The sequence below is a fragment of the Euprymna scolopes genome, chromosome 5, assembly GCF_053919585.1.
Source record: "Euprymna scolopes isolate OS-2025 chromosome 5, ASM5391958v1, whole genome shotgun sequence".
Taxonomy (NCBI): domain Eukaryota; kingdom Metazoa; phylum Mollusca; class Cephalopoda; order Sepiida; family Sepiolidae; genus Euprymna; species Euprymna scolopes.
In genome coordinates, this window is record NC_136486.1 from 97,923,197 (window position 1) to 97,940,571 (window position 17,375).

At 32.3% G+C, this 17,375-nt stretch overlaps 1 protein-coding gene across 5 annotated transcripts in view; it reads right to left on the minus strand.

Moving 5' to 3' along the window:
- Positions 1–17,375, minus strand: part of LOC145276932 (ATP-dependent chromatin remodeler CHD1-like) — a 124,038-nt gene that overhangs the window by 100,556 nt on the left and 6,107 nt on the right. For 4 of the 5 annotated variants that reach the window (XM_080128411.1, XM_080128409.1, XM_080128408.1 and 1 more), the window contains exons 2-4: positions 9,503–9,719; positions 3,303–3,906; positions 403–486 (exon numbers count right to left, since the gene is read on the minus strand). In XM_080128411.1, coding sequence (XP_079984537.1) covers positions 403–486; positions 3,303–3,906; positions 9,503–9,567 — 753 coding nt within the window. In that variant the 5' untranslated portion in view covers positions 9,568–9,719. The remainder of the gene's footprint in view (positions 1–402; positions 487–3,302; positions 3,907–9,502; positions 9,720–17,375) is intronic. The other variant, XM_080128412.1, reaches the window with a different exon arrangement.

The window sequence follows — 17,375 nt, forward strand, 5'->3', positions numbered from 1 at the left end:
CTTCTATTAACCAAGAGAGACAACAAAAAGAGAAGAATGGCGAAAAAAAGTGTTGACTATAGAAGATCTGAGTACTCCATCATAAACAAAAAGAAATATCACTGATAGTAGTAATACTATTTAACTAGTTGGAGAACGAAAGAGAACCGAAAGATTAATTTAGGATTCTGTCTATATTTTTCTAGAATTTAACTGGCTTTGCAAACTCACTTTTTCTGAATTCAAATAATCTAACCCAAGCTCAATGGCTGACCTAATGGGTCAATTTTTCTTTTTCTGGTAAATTATAAATCTAAATAGAAGATGATACAAGTCTCTTGCTAGCAACATAAGAGAATTACAATATAGATAAAACTAGATATTGCCTCAAGAGACTCGGAATAATCTAGTAACTCAACTTACCTGAGTTTGAGTGTATCTCGTGGGTTCTTTACGAGCCCTGCTTGATCTGCGAATGCCATATAGGTCAGGAGTCTTTTCCCACAACTGAGTAAATGAGTAATCATAAATGTTACACAAGTAACATAATATATAAAAAACGTATCTTGATCGCAATACGACATGATATTGTTACACATACAGATAACAATAACCAGTTAAAACCAAAGAGACAGGTTTGTGATTATAACTGATTTTTTCATTTATTAAAAAAATAAAACTTGTCCAAATTGAAATCGATATTATTGCAATTCATTAACATAATTAATTTCAGTGGCAAATTCATTATTATTATAATAGATAAATTTGGAGGATTCAAACCATTCTCCAAATCAATTTCTAAATAAAAAGTGTATATATAAAGGTATTATGGTTGTTTACAGATGTTTAAAAACAGTGTTTATTTTAAGTCATACAATTATTTAAAATTTAAACATTGACTCTTCAGAATATATTTTAATATCAGAATTTTCCTAAGTGCTTTACAAAAAATAATAGTTTTAAAATGTACATATCCAAAAAATGTCTCTAATTTCACACACACACACACAAAATGAAAAAACAACTAAATCACAAGAAAACTTTTGCTGCTACAGATATATACTTATAAGATAATGTTATGTATATATATATTTGTTCTGGTATTTACTTTAACATTACTCAAATAGTATAAAAATATATTTATGATGCATAAGCTGCACAGAAACGATAGTGTTTCATTCCCCCGAGGAAATTTGTCAGGCTAATTTTTAATTTCTCCAGGAAATGAAATAAGGGTTACTGTGTAGGTTATTTGCTGTAAGCATATTTTTATACTATTTTATAAAGGAGTCTTTGTTTTATTACATCACCAAATAAAATATACCCATCTCTTCGATATTTTTTAACATGAATAAAATGATGGTAATTAAAATATCCAAATAATTAAAGACTAGTATCAAAAGTGATCAACATAAAAATACTATTTATAAAAAGATGCCCTAAAAACGAATATTGAAATATAGGCATTACTATTTTACAACTTGATGATCAAAACAAAGCCCACATCAAAATAAGTAAAAACAATTCCAGCTTTACTTAAATACAAATTCTTACTATATTTTCATTCTTTTGGTTTTTAGTATTTTTTTTTTTTTTGTTGTGCTTTTATTCACTCCAAACAAAATATAGGCATATTGACATTGAAGTTTAAAGGAAGCCAGATTTATACAGTATAAAATACAAAATCTTCCAGGATTTAGAAATCGCTACAATGAAGGGATAGGATTTATTGCTTTGTCAAGTGGATTGGGAGTACTTTTTTTCTTTTTTTAACTACCAAGGTCATTGCTTATCAAGGCCAAAGGCCATTGAAATATAAGAGTTAACGAGCTGGGAGTGAAACTCAACCAAAGATTGTAGTACCCTCATATTGAAATATATTTTTGTATCATTTGGATTACAGTTCTAATCTTGGATGTTATTCTCACAAAGTTTCGGCCAATGTAATCCCTGACCTTATAAAAGTGCATCTTGTCAAATTCAGGAATCTAAACAGAATTTCGAACAGAAACCTTTATGCAAAATTCTGTGCAGATTCGCAAGTTTAACAGGATGTACCTGAAAAATGTCAGAGATTACTTAGCTGAAATGCTGTGTGAATAACACCCAAGATGAGAACAGTAGTCTGAATAATGCAAATTATCAATCTTCATCTAAAAAATTCCGAAATAGCAATACTTTTATTGTGAAAGTTTCTTTGGAATTTATTTGAGAAGAGCCCTAGGTCATATCTTAGCAAACGTTTTGCTTGCCCTAGATTCTCCATAGACACGGAGAGAGAACGATATGAGGTTGCCAGAACAGTCTCTGGGTTTTCTCAAGATCCCTTTTTACCTAGTTTGCTACTCTAATACAGCTGGGTGCCAGAGTAATCCCGCTTGGGTGGTCCTACCAGGAACCAAAATTCTTCCTAGCCTAACTCTGACATTACATTGGCATTGCCATGCCATGGTGAGAAAGAGTTAGACTTCAGAACATGAGCTATCATGGCTGAGTAGTCAAAGTTGCCAGGCTCAAAGTACAATCTGTATAAATATTTTTTCATTGTGTATCATAGTTTTTTTTTTTTTTTTTTTCGAAACTTACTTGTCATATCCTTATAAAGTTTTTGCATGAAAAATAGATCTCAAGTTGTAAAATTTTTGGTCCTTGTACAGTTTAATCAAGACATTAAAAAAATGAAAATATCGAAAAAAAAAAAAAAAAAGTTTATATTGTATGTATCCATTATGGAACGAAGTTCTCAAAAAAAAAAAAAAAAAAATTTTTCATTTAATTTCATCAAGTAGTTCTTTTTGCAGCAAAAAAACAATTTGTTATGATAGCAAACAAAAGGTTCGATTTTTGGGAAGAAAAGCTAGCATTAAAGATGGGGAGGGAGTGTCAATTCTTTAAATTGAGTTATTTCCCCGTGGCATGTTCCAAAAATTCACAGATGGCTACCTTTAACATGCTGTCATAAAAACAAAAAAAACTACTAGATCAAATTAAGTGAAATTATTTTTCGGAGATCTTCAGTCCAAAATGGATACATACAATATAACCTTTTTTTTTCGATATTTTCATTTTTTTAATGTCTTGATTAAACTGTACAAGTGCCAAATTTTTAAACTTTTGGTTTGGTGGATTCTATGTACGACAAAAATAGAAAAGAAAATATTGAACAGATATTTCCAGAAAAACAATTTGAAAACACAACCTGGTAAAATTCAGTAAAGCAACACAGCACTCTCCACAAGATTAATTCAAAAGATGTTAATAAAAAAAAAAAAAACATCTGTTTTTTTTTAAATAATGAAAAAATATGGAGAAATAAAATCTACCTCTTTCATTTCTTTTCTGGAATTTTTCTTCTTGGGCTTTTCTTCGGGTTGTGAACTGCTGCCATTATGAGAATCTTCATCATATGAAGATTTCTGATCATTACTATTGTCATCATCGTCATCATCTTCATCGTCCTCCTCTTCATCTTCATCCTCCTCCTCCTCAGAGTCTTCTTCTTCCTTATCTTCGGATTCAGCTTCCTCTTCCTCCTTGTCGTCAGATTCAGCTTCCTCTTTATCTTCAGATTCAGCTTCCTCTTCGTCTTTATCTTCCTCTTCTCCAACTTTATCCTCCTCATCTACTTTATTATCGTCGTCATCGTTGTCATCAACTTTATTATCATCATCATCGCCATCATCTTCATTCTCCCCATCTTCATCGGCTGCTTCTTCGGTCTGCTCTACAGCCGCCACCGAACTACTTTCATCATCTTCTTCCTCCTGCTCATTTTCCTCCTCTTCTTCTTCTTGATCAGATTTGGCAGATTTCTCAGAATCAGAATGGACGGTTTCACCAGAGACATCATTGCTTTTCTGTTGGCTAGAATCAGAATCTGAACTGTGACCAGAATTAGAATCAGACTCTGAATCTGAACCAGATGCACTGAAAAAACAAAAAAAAAAAAAAATAGTGTAAATTTCATCTTAAAGTTTGAAATAAATAAAAAAATGTTTTATGTACATGGAGCAGCAAACTAAAACCCATTTTCTGGGTTGTAGGCAGCCTTTGAGATTTGAAAAAAAAATCACTCGACCGCCGGTCGAGTGTGCGGAAAAATTTACTTGCCCCAAAACATTTTTACTCGTCTGACTTTATGCCTTTGTTTCAGTCAATAATAGTAAATAATTTTACAACAATTCAAGAAATTACCGTGTGTATAATCTAACAAGAAAATATTTGTTTAACTCTTGTAAATCAACTATTTTATTACTACAGACATTTCAGTAAATATTCAACAAAACAAAATACAACACCAGTTTCTTTATATAGCATCATTCATATTATTGTTGCATAGAAGAATCATTTCTTCGGATGCTTGACGGAACGATGCGTTTTTTTCCTCTTTCAAATGTTCGTCTTTACTTTTGTAAGCATGAAGTGTATGTAGTTGTAGCGTCGAAGAATTTTTTTTCCAAATGAATTTCAAAATCAGAGAGCTAAATGAAGGCGACATTTTGACTACACGGCGAATGTGTAAATTTGACCTCTTGTTGACTTTTAGCGTGACCACTCTTTTTTCAATACAATATTCCAACGGTCTCACAGCTAGAGACGAAAGAATTCACAAATGATGAGACATTGGTCATTCTAAGTCACCGCATATTTGAGAATCGTAAAATAAATGAGTTTTTCCCGTTTCTTTATTTAAAGAAATTTTATCGACTGGCGGGCTAGTGATTTACGATTTTTAGTCGCCCCAAAGAATTTTCAATCGACTGTGGCGACCGGTCGTGTAAAGTCTCAAAGGCTGGTTGTGGGTATGCAGCATTGTGGGTATTAACACACAGTATGCTTTGGTCAGGCGAAAACTTAAAACTCCGATCCTTCTCAAGACTATGCCATCTGGCAACCTCTAAACAAGTACTAAGTGAACCCAGTTCAAAGTGACACTCTCCTGGAGGCTCAATATTAAGAATATAATTACGAATTACTTAAAACATCTACCCAGTCATGACTGATGGAATGAGAGCATGCCACATTAAAACAGCTGTCTGTAGATCTCACACACACATATATATACTAGCAAAGATAACCACATTTGCGCTGAACTTTGCTGAACACTCAAGTACAAATTTCTACATAAATGTGAGCGTTTAACTGGTTTATGATTTCTTAATGAATATACTGACAAGTTTTTTAACATACTTATTGTACCAGTCTGGCCTTTATCTTCTGGTTTACTTCACCTGTACTTTTTTTTTTCAAAGGAGTCACCACTCATCAAGACTGGAGGCCACTCGAGGATAAAGGTTAATGAGTGTACGGTAGTCAATGAGAAAATATCGTAGTAATCGTTAATAGTGGAAATTTGGTAAATTGGATTAATAAAGTCTTGTTCACGTCGGACTTGAAGATGACCATATTGTAGTCAGTTGGAAAGCAGGAAAACTAAAAATCTCCAAGTGGGGGAGTTTATGAAGAGCCGCAGCAAATATGACCTTCACCTTGAAAAATGTTGTGCACCATCTCTAGGTCGGAGACCATCATCATGTCATGTTTGGTCATGATCGGTTCAGTGGTGTAGGCTATAGGAGAGTATAATAAAAAAAGAATTGCTCTACAACAAAAATGACTCTTACTACATATGCTATGACCTTGACGTTTGACCTTTACCTTGGAAAATGGTGTGCAGCATCCCTAGATGGGAGGCCATCATCATGCCAGGTTTGGTCATGATTGGTTCAGTGATGTGCGCTGTAGGAGGAGAGTTGTACACACAGACACACAAACGCTACTACTTTTATGTATATGCACGCACAAACATCAATAAATAATAATAATGCACTTAAAAATGTCATGATTTACTAGAGGCATTTTAAAAAGTGAAATCATAGTTTTTTTAAAAGCAATTTCACACACTGAAATTCCAATCAGTTGCATCTATAATATAAATCTCATCCGTATTTTTAAATGTATGCATGCATATTTGTATGCCTTCCTAAAACTTTCGACAGAGGTGATGGATTTTTTACGAGATCAGTATCATTTTGAAGCTCGACCCTTGGACGACAAATATCGAAAAATTGGCTAAAAACATTAATTTCTTCAGCCTCAACTGGGCACTTTTCTACAGGGATGGGGACACTTTTTTCACCTTTATTTTTGAAAGTCATTCCTTCTTTTCAATTGACTAGCCTTAATTTAAACATTTGTCACTTCTAGTTTGGCGATGGACACAACAGCAAAGATGTCACATTTTTTTCTTACACATTCTTTTCCTCCTTTGCAGTACGGGTTCAAACCTGCCTGCCTGCCTGCTACAACTTTTTTTTTGTTCAACACACACCACCAAACACACCTGGGCACCCAGGCTGGTTAATTATAAATTAAATCCAGTCCAATAATTCTTTCTAATAAAAACTTACAGAGATTCATCGTTTTTGCAAATGAAAATTCTACTATTTTATATTACACTAGCGAGGGGTACCCGGCGTTGCCCGGGTGTTTGAGGGGGTTAAAAAAAAAAATTAACTATGAGGATCGAACCCGAACTCTTGAGGCAAAGTTGTGAACAAAAAAAACCGTGCGACGTTAACCATTGCCCCACCACGACATGCTTACGGAAACACGTTTGAATTTATTTAATTAGTTGGATTTAGCAGGTGCTCGTTTTAATGAGTTAACGAGGTCAGTTTGACTGCGGGATTTCATTTACTGCTGAATGCTTTTTTCCTCGCCCCCAAGATGTTATAGGAAAAAGTCTAACCTACATGTGGCGAGTGACAAATATTGAATATTTATCTTCCCGAAATCGACCAAATTAAATAGACAGGCGAGCTTCGTTGTTAAGTGTGAGATATTACGATTTGTATGTGATATAAAAAGTTTTAAAAAGTTGTGAACCGACCGACCGCTTCTCTGAAAGAAGCCTTTTGTAGACACACAGAAAAAGCGAACACACATACATACATACATTTTTGCTTTTATATTTATTGATAGTAAACCTAAGAATGATGTGACTCTATACTTTATAAAGTTCCTGAATTAGAAGTTCACCACCAGATGCGGTTTAATGTCATATATTAATAATAAAAATATACTTTAAAATGTTACAATTTATTAAAAGCGTTATGCATACTGGAATTATTATATATATTTTGAAAGCCATATCAGTCTAAATAAAATCCTGTAACAAAATGTTAGATGATTATATATTTTTAAACAATATTCTGAATATTATTCCTTTATAAAGTTATTGAAGACAGGAACTTTTCTATCCTCTTTTTTATTTCTTTACATTTATTATTTCTGCATATCCAGCAAGAATTTCACATTTTGAAAATTGAATACTTCCATTGTAAAAAGAATTCCTTTAAGACAGCAGTAAACGGTATGCTTAGCCAAAGCTGATTTACTGTTTATGATGATCTTTGTGAATCATTCCTACTACGAAAAAAATGTAATATGTGAAATTTTTATGTTATGTGGATTAGAATTCAACACACAATTTCTTATGTTTGGCAAGACACACCCAAAGGTCACAGATTACATTGGCCGAAATATAAAAATAACATCCACAATGAGAACAATAGTACAAATAATTAAAATTATAAATCCTTATCTCAAAACATTCTAAATCATGAAAGGAGAAGTGGTGCGGAGAGGGGAAAGAGGAAGGGGGTGTAGTAGTAGTTGCAAATAAATAAATGATGTAAATATAGAAAAAGAAAATCTTTAAAATTACTGAACATTATAAAAATAGTAGTATAGGGTTCAGAGATGGGAGCAAGAGTAGACAGAGGTTTTCATTCATTACCAGGAAACACTTGGTAAACCCTCTATCTTACTAAAAAGAAAGTATTATGATTTTATGTACATTATATATGTCACCATGTTGCATGTTCAGGTAGCACCAATTAACCCTACTTACAGGCTAAGGGTTAGGTGGGGGTTTAACATGAGGTTTAAGAAATTCATTCTTTTCTCCAAAGTCCGGAATATGTTTTTATTGCCAATATGGTGGACAATAGGTACAATTATTGCCAATATGGTGGACAGAAAGGAAACTTCTCAACAGGGTGAAGTTAGCATTGGTGACAGGAGGTCCACTTTGATATCTGGGAAGAAATTGTTATTGGGCCACGTGTTTTAAGTATCGTGATGGGAATCGGGTTGAAAGATCGAGGGGTATTACTGCTGGTAGAGTTTCTTTAAAAGAAAAATGAGTTGGAGAGAGAGGAGGGAAGAGAGGAAAAGAGAATTGAGGAGAAATATGGTTTAGGATGGAGAGAGAAAAGAGATTCAGAAGAAAAGAGAAGAGAAAAACAACGGAGAAGGAGGAAGTGGTCCCCAGGCGACAGAGGAGGGGGTGTTGGTCTCAAGGAGATAGTGGTCAAAATTGGGGTTCAATAGAAAACCATTGTGTTTTGGAAATTCAGAGGATTTGCTGACTGGTATTGAAGAGTACGTATCACCTTGGGCTCCTGCCCAGAGGGGGCCAGAAACCTCAGAAGAGCTAAACTCTTACTCCTGATTAAGAAGCTGTCTGAATGAATCTAAGTTGAAAACATCCTGCATCATGAAACCATTAAGAACCCAAAGAATTAACTTTCCTTTGCACAAAATGTACCCTTAAATATCTTATGAATAATTATTATCGTTTATTAAAAAAATGATCTCTTGAGTTATTATTGCATTGTTTGATTTAAAATTCCAGTTGATTACAGCACAAACACCACAACCAATCTAGATTGCACTGATAAAAGTGATATACCAGCAACACCAGAGCATCTATGAAAAGGAATTCAACATGATGTCAAACCAACGAACGGGCAACCAGAGTGCAAAACTATTGCCACACAGACTAAGGGTCATGAACATTTTGTGTGCCCTGAGCGGTATTTTCCAGTGACCAGTGAGTCTGGTTACCCTTGAAGGGTCTACCACTAGACAAAGATAAAAGTATTGCCACAGGGACTTAGGGTCAGTGTAGATTTTCTTACCCATGTATACGATGAGAACCCATCCAGGGTAGTATTACATATTTGGTCCCATGATCGTGACAAATGCACCCTGAAGGCATATATATATATATATATATATATATATATATATATATTAGTATCGGGACAATTAATCGGGATTGAAAAAAATCATAACTTTTTGGGGTATTAGAAACAGTATCAGAAAAATCTATACCTATTTTCTGATGCCTAAAATGATTAATTATCATGTTTTTTTTTTTTATTTAATTCAGTTTAGAACAAAATGTTGCACTGCTGATAGTAGAAATAAATATTTACTGTTTTCAAACTACCAATAGTAATAAAATTTATACACCATCACTCAAAAATGTATTTTTACCTTTGAGAAAATATCTGCACATTTTACATATATTTTTTCAGTAATCGGGGAAAAAAAATAACTCTATAGCTAAATATTTAGAGATTTCTAAAGTACCAGAATCTGTAATTGAATTGGAATCTGAAAATAATATTGAAATTCCTAATATATAAAATTAGATGAGCAAAAGATTTACCTGGAATTACCAGAGCCAGACTCTGAAGCACTGCTTTCTTCTTCTTCCAGTTTACTAAATGCCATGTTTAGTTTTGTGTTACCATACGAAGGAGGAATGTATTGCTGTTATACAGCATCGTTTTTCGTCGTCTGCGCTCGGGTTAGTGTTGATGTTGTTATTAAACCAGATTCTGTGAAATTCATATGCTTTCTAAGAATAAAAAGAAAAAGAAAATCTGAAAAAAAAAAAAAAAAAAAAATTAAGAAAATACTCAAAATTAAATTTTCACCATTGAAAGATACAAAGATGATCATGTTTATTTATAAATCTAACCTGTCTGTTTAAATGTATGTTTGTTTGTATGTATATATGTATGTATGTATGGCTAAAACTTTCAACAGAGGTAATGGATTTTCACAAGATCGATATTGTTTTGAAGCTCAACCCTTTGGTTGACAAATATCGAAAAATTGGCCAAAAACATAAATTCATTCACCTTTAATTGGGCACTTTTCTAGAGGGGGGGGTCGCTTTTTTCGCCGATATTTTCAAAAGTTATCCCCTCTTTTCAATTGACTAGCCTTAATTTAAACCTTCACCACTTCCGGTTTAGTGATGGACACAACAGCAAAGACATCACATTTTTTCTTCTTCCACATTCTTTTCCTCCTTCGCAGTACGGATTCGAGCCTGCTTGTCTACTACTGCTTTTTCTTTCTTTCTTTTTTTTCTTTTTTTTTTTTTTTGCTCAACACACACCTCCAAACACCCGGGAAACGCCAGCCATCTAGGCTAGTGTTTATATAAGAAGGAAGAAAAGCTATATAAAGCCAAGATGCTGCAATGTGTTTATCCTGTGTCCGCCACTTGTAAAAATCTAAAAAGATGCGAGGAACCTCCTACCCTACCAATGTGTCGTTGTGTTTGATATTGAGCAAATAGGTCCATTAGTATATAATTTAGTTTGTTGTGAATAACAGAAAACCACTGAATGGTTAAATGAGGTCAAGTTGATGATCTGTAGAATTGAACAATTTTTAGGCTGTGGCAATGTACTAGAAACAGATATTACGTCACATGGTTCCAAAAGAGAGTGCTAGAAAAAGATAGTCTGATGGTAAGCACGCAAGGTGTTCAGACGTATAAGAACACGGATTGAAAAGATATAATTAGTTATTTCAATATTTTCCATCCACTGGTCTGTGATTTTGAACAAAGATCACCATCTCACAGTCTTCCACCAGTTTCGTCTTCAGTTAGTCTTTTTGAAAAGATGAAAGAAGCTTTAATTACAGGATGACATTCCTTTTATACATGATCCTCCCAGACTGGTCTGGGAGGATCATGTATAAAAGGAATAATCAGCAGCCAAGGTATCACTAACACTTTACGAACTTTAACATTTCTATCATTTGTCTGCTTTTGTTTGTTACATTCACAGGTTGAACCCGCTCTCTCCAAAAGAGAAAGTGTCAAGGGAATATTCATAGGCAGTTCCCAATCACCTGTATATCTCTGTCAGGGGAGATAACGTTAGGTTTTTGCAGTTTTGCATGGTGGTGTCGAAGTCATCCTACATACAGCATCTAGTATACCAAAATCATCACCGTTCAATGCTGCTTAACTTTGGTGATCTAATGAAAACGAGTGTGTCAACGTGATGATGCCGTATATATGCATGTATATATATGTTTGCTTTTTGTTATCTGCTGCATTATTCTTTGAACAAAGCTTCTTTCTTAGAACTGTATGCCTGTGGAACTCTCTTCCGTTTGCCCGTTTTCCAGCTGATTACAATATGGTCATTTTCAAGTCCAATGTAAACAAGTTCTTGATAAGCCATCCCCATTAGTAATCCAATTTATTAAATTTCCACTGCTAACTAGTTACTATGATATTGTCCCATTGACTAACAGACACTCATTAACCCTTATCGTCGATTGGTCCCAGGGCCTTGATATGTGGTGACCCCTTTGTTAAAGAAAAAAGAGACTTATTTTGCTATTTAATTTACATATGTGTTTATTGGAATCAGCATTTATCAAAGCCACAGACCTCTTGAGAATAAAGGTTTTATGAGGCAGGAATGATTGCCAGCCGAAAAATGAATAATATCATGGGAGTATTAATATTATCAATGGTATGAGCTGTGTTTGATGTCCATGACAAGAATTTGTCAATATTTAAATATTTAAAATTTAAAGATGCAGGGGAGCAGTCCTGCTGCAATGTGTTCTACAGGTGGGAAGTCCTTGAAAAGAAGCTCTATTCATAAAAATTTTACTTACAGCTAAGTGCATGGGGGAGAAAGGAAAATCCTTTCATTGTGATAGAAAGACAAGTTCTTGCTGTGAATGTCTCACAAAGAGAAACAAAAGACTGGAGCACAGTCAAGTACTCCCATGCAAATAATAATAGAGTAAAGAGAGACTAGCAACATCTCTTCTATAAAAATGGGGTTGTAAAGAAGGGAAGAGATACACACACACATTGGATTCAAAGTCAATTTTTGGTAAAAAGAGAGAAGCGTTTCATCAAAATGTCAAAAAAGCCGAATTCAATAAACAAGAACTTAAATCCTACTCAGTCGCTAAAATTATTTAGAGTGAAATTGAGTTTGTCATTGCTACCAACGAACTTATTAAAAATAGTAAAGTATAATGAATTTCATTGTGCATATGAAACACCGAAATGAAAACTACACAGAAAAAAAGTCATTTTAGACGAGACAAGAACGAAGCTAAGGGCAAATAACTCAAGTTCACAATTTTCTCAATATTGTGGGATTAAAGATTTTTTCAACTGAAAAAAAAAAAAAATGGTTAAAATAATGTTTTCTTTACTTTTTGCATATACTATTTATAAAATAAAATGGTTCTCTTTGTTATTCAACTAGAGAATTAGGACTATCATTATTTTTTCCGATCAACTTTTCATTTTCGCTGTTTAACGGGTACGATGAAACTTGCTATTTATTATTTTACTAAAACATAGTTTTAATGAAAAAAAATTTTGGTATTGTTACACACGTTTTGAACTGAATTTTGTCGATGTAGAATTTCATAAACAGCCAGAAAGGTCAAATAAAAACGAACTGGCATCAAAATTTAAATAAACCAGCATTCCAACAACAAAAAAAAAAAAACTGTATGTTAATTTTTATGAAAAGTATTTTTTTGGCAAAAATAATAAGGAAAGCACTTTTATATTTGAACGAGAGAAAAATCGAACCATTTTTTGTTTGTTTTACCCTAAACTTTTTATTACGCTTAGTAACAAATATTTGTTGATTATTTGTTTTTTCATCCCATTTTCATTCATTTAGTAATCACCAATTGCTTTCCATGTTTTCTGATTGGATAAGTACTTCAACCTCATCCGACTGTTTATGCCAGTGGTTCCCAACCTTTTTTATATGGCGGCACACTATTGAGCTCTTTAAATTTTGGCGGCACACCTATCACAAAAAGTGAATATTTTCTACTCATAAAGCCTTTTTGCAGTTAATAAAAATAAAAACAACCAAATAAGGAAAATTTTTATTCACATAAATAAAACATATCCTGTATTCAATAACTGGTATAGAATAATAACAGTGAATGTCAGTGGGACAGTTGTGCCTGGTGCTTCTTTACTGGAAAGGCTTGCTAATTCTTCCTCTTCACGTAACTCAAAACTGGAAAGATTGATAATCGATTTTCAATGCTGACTGGGTGAAAATATTCAATTTTATTTTCTTAACATGACAAATGTTCACTAATAATGGGAATCATCTTGGTAGGTTTTGCAAACTCCTGGAAACATATTCAAATCGTCCACCTTCATTCTATTCTTCCATATTGCAATTTTCTTCTTAAAAGTAACTCATTTATCTGTCGCCATAAGAATGTTTTCATTTCTGCCATGCATATTGCTGTTCAGACTATTGAGATGTCCTAATATTCCTCAAGTACTCTATTTTGGACATCCACAATTCATTTTTCAGGTATTTATAAAATCTATCAAGTTTTTCATTATCAAAAAAATAAGAAGTTCTTTCCGAAGTTCATTTACTCAAGATAGCACCTTTCCCATCGACAACCATCTTACTACTGTGTGCAATAGTAAACGAACATGTTGAGAATCTATATCCTTGCACAGTAACTTAAAAATTCTGGACTTCATCGGCCAAGTTTTTATTAAATTTACCATTTCAATCACTTGATTCAACACATCCTTTAGTTCATTTTTTGCTATCTTCGAAACTAAAACTTCTGTATAAAAAACAATAAGTTCGCACAATGTTAGGATTTTGTTTTTCCGCTAAAGATGTGAAACCTTTAACAGAACAGACCATGGTGCTCCATCGATATATATTCCCATGCATAAGTCCCATGATAAGCCATATTTTTCTAGACATATTGATTGTATCACAAATATCTTGACCTTTTGTAGTTGTGAATAACTGCTTGAAGCATAGAAATTGATTAATTATGGCATCTTCATCGATGACACGTATAAATGCAATTAACTGTGCATGATTACAGATGTCAGTGGATTCATCGATTTGGAGAGCAAACGGACTATTTTGAAATTTGAATATTACATTCTAACAAGTTAAGAATCATCCTTTGAATTGTATTGTTTGAAAGAGGAAGCTTGCTAATTTTCTGGTTCAACCTTATTGACAGGCATAATTTTCACCATCTTTTTGAATGTTAGAAGATCACTGATTCTGCAAGAATATGTGACTTTGATTTGCAATCATTTCTGCCACCTCATATGAAGCTAATTGATAGTTATTGTTTTCTAAAATAGTTGACTTTGCGTTGGAAATAATCAACATTTTTAGTTTGAAAGCTTGGATGATTAGTAGTAAAATGTCTTTTCATCTTACTTGGAACCATTGCTCCATTAGAAAACATAGTGAAGAAGGAATCTGTGTATCTCCATTCGAGTGGAATGCAAATTTCAAGTAATCATTACAAAACAACCGGTGAACTTTTGTTATTTTTAAATGAAGTTGTAGAATTATTGTTGTCACCATCGTTTTTTTTCTTCTTCTTCTTCTTAGAAACTTGTCTATAAATTAAGAATGAATTGAATCTAAAATTGAAAAAAAAAAAATCATGAAAGTAAACTTCCATCATATTTAATCATGTTTTTTTTTATTTTTCCTATTAAAAGCTTATTTTACAAAACCTAAATATTAAATAAGAAACAACAAAGAATCTGTTGATATAAACGAGATACATGGAAGATATAAAGCATAAATCAATGTTTATTATTATCAAAAAATTTAAAATACCCAACAATTTAAACAAACGAGTTAATACACATTATTTTTTTTATATTTTAGTGTTAACATCAATTGAGTAATAATATGTTAGTATTTAATAATACAAACAACTTTGGTTTTAACAATATAAAAGCTGTTTTCCACCTAAAGCAACTTGTAACTTCCACCTATAATCTCTTCGCAGCACAGTGGTTGGGAACCACTGGTTTATATAAACAGTTGGAAAAAGCTGAACGAGAATTCAATTTTGTCTGGTTCAAAAGCTGTATTAGTCCCAAAGTTATTTGCATGTAGTCTCGAAACCCATGCACTTTGAATAATTTGAGTGACAAAAATAGGATTTAATCAACATAAACAAAATACTGATAGAATTCCATCCAATAACGGTCAGACTTTTTGGATGGAATTCTATCAGAATTTTGTTTATATTTGGACTTTCGAGACATTATAGACACTCCAAAGACAGCATGTTTTTGTCCATTTAACTTACCACCATGTCACTATGTTTTTTTAACCAAATAAAAGCTTTAAAACATTAAAATACATAAAACTTATTCATGTAGGTAGATGAACAACTTATCTTACCTTTTGTAACATTTATTTTAATTTTTGCCCCCCTTTTTGTTTGTTTGTTTGTTGGCTTTTCTACTAAATCCCTTTCCGTATTTTATTCTTTTTTTTTTTATTATTAAGTGCAATTCTAAATGAGCACCTACCTTTTAAACCAATGCATTTAAGGTGAAAAAGTTACGTTTGTAGAAATTAGTATAAATTTTTTAAATTACGAAAAATGATTTAGTAGATGTGCTATTTATATTTTTAACACAAAAAAAAAAAGCATCTATAATCAATTACAATCTGTTTAAAAATGGTGGACCCTCAATTTAATTCAAGGAAGATAAATCAGCACATAAAAACATAGATAAAACTCGATAAATTCTATTGTTACTTGTAATTATTTCTCTACTAGATAATTTTTTATATTTATAATGATTTTGCTATAACACGTAATGCTTTCCCTCGAAATGCGTTGGTTTAAAACATGCATAAAATGTTCTTTTGTTGAAATCCTTTTTTTTTCCTAAACCCTAAGACATGTTTATATATATATATATATATGTGTGTGTGTGTTGAATTATTTAGACGATTATTTACTATTAATCGATTATTATTGTAATAAAACAAATTTTAAAATAATATTTTGTTTAAATAAATTAACTAGAATACGTTTTTGTGCTTGTTTAGAGTCGATAGATTGATTATTGTAAAATGTATTTGCTTAAAACAGTACTTACTTGTCATGTCGAAAATAGTAATATATCGAAATATTACAAAAATTCAGCGAGTAGAAAATTATTTATGGTTAAAAGTAATTTTTACATAAAAATGAGGGGAAATGGCATTTTCTCTACATGTGAACACCTTGAAGATTGCAAATACAAGGCACATATCTCCCCTTTTGTTTTAGCCGATAGCGACAGACTTTTTTATTTTTACTTTTTTTTACTAAAAACACAATCAGTTCTACTCGAACTTTCGTAATTTTTAGATATATTACTATTTTCAACATAACAATTAAAATAAATACTGTTGTTTTGGCTTAAATTACATATTTAACAAATCAATCTGTCGAATCTAACTTAAGCCTAGCACATTTTTTTCTCTAATTATGTGAAAAAAAAAAAATTCTGACCCTTCGAAATTTGTAAGCATTTAAACTATCAAATAACAAAAAAAGATTAAATTTTGTGTAAATCTTCATGCACGAAAGTTTTGTAAACTATTTACATCCAATAATTTTACATAGGTTTATAATAATTTGGTTCAATAATTCAATGACCAAACAATACAGTAGTTTTGTTTTTTTTTTTAATTTAAATCAATAGGTCTCTTTGAACAATATGAATAATGCAGATATAACGTAGACCACTTTAGTTATTTTTTAGAGAATACACGAGTTAAAAAACGATGGCAATTCGGAAATGATTATACTAACTTTTGGTGCTTTATTCAAATTGGCACTTATGGGAGCAATTAAAAGTAAAGACAATACAGACAAATGTGTATGATGTATGTAATGGTTATATATTTAAACAGCTTTATAAAATGTTGCAATTTTTATGAACCTAAATTTATTTTGTTTAGTTTTCGTAACATGAAATGTAAAGGGGGGGGGTAAATAATATATATTTCCCCTGATATATTTAACGAAACCTACTGTTAATGTCAGTTTAATTAAAAATGGGTGCTAATGTAGAGTTCTGAGATTTTAGCCGTAATTTTCGCACTGCGAAAGACTAGCTCTGCTAAAAAACTGTGGCCGGTGTCACACAAAAATATTCCCCTGTTATCGACCGACGAATTTGGGTTCGCGATAAGGTATAATTAAAAACTAAATGTTTACTTTTACAATTTATACACGTTTTTATTCACATTTTTTGAAAACTTGAAATTTACTTCGCTTTTCTCCCCCACCCCCTGAAAAAGAAATAAATAAAAAAACTAAAACTTATACAGAAAAAGGTGCACTTTGTTTACTCGTTAAATTAAAAACGTAGTTTTTGTTTTCCCAAAAAATTTTTTTTTAATTTTTTTTTGGCGGACGTGAGGCCC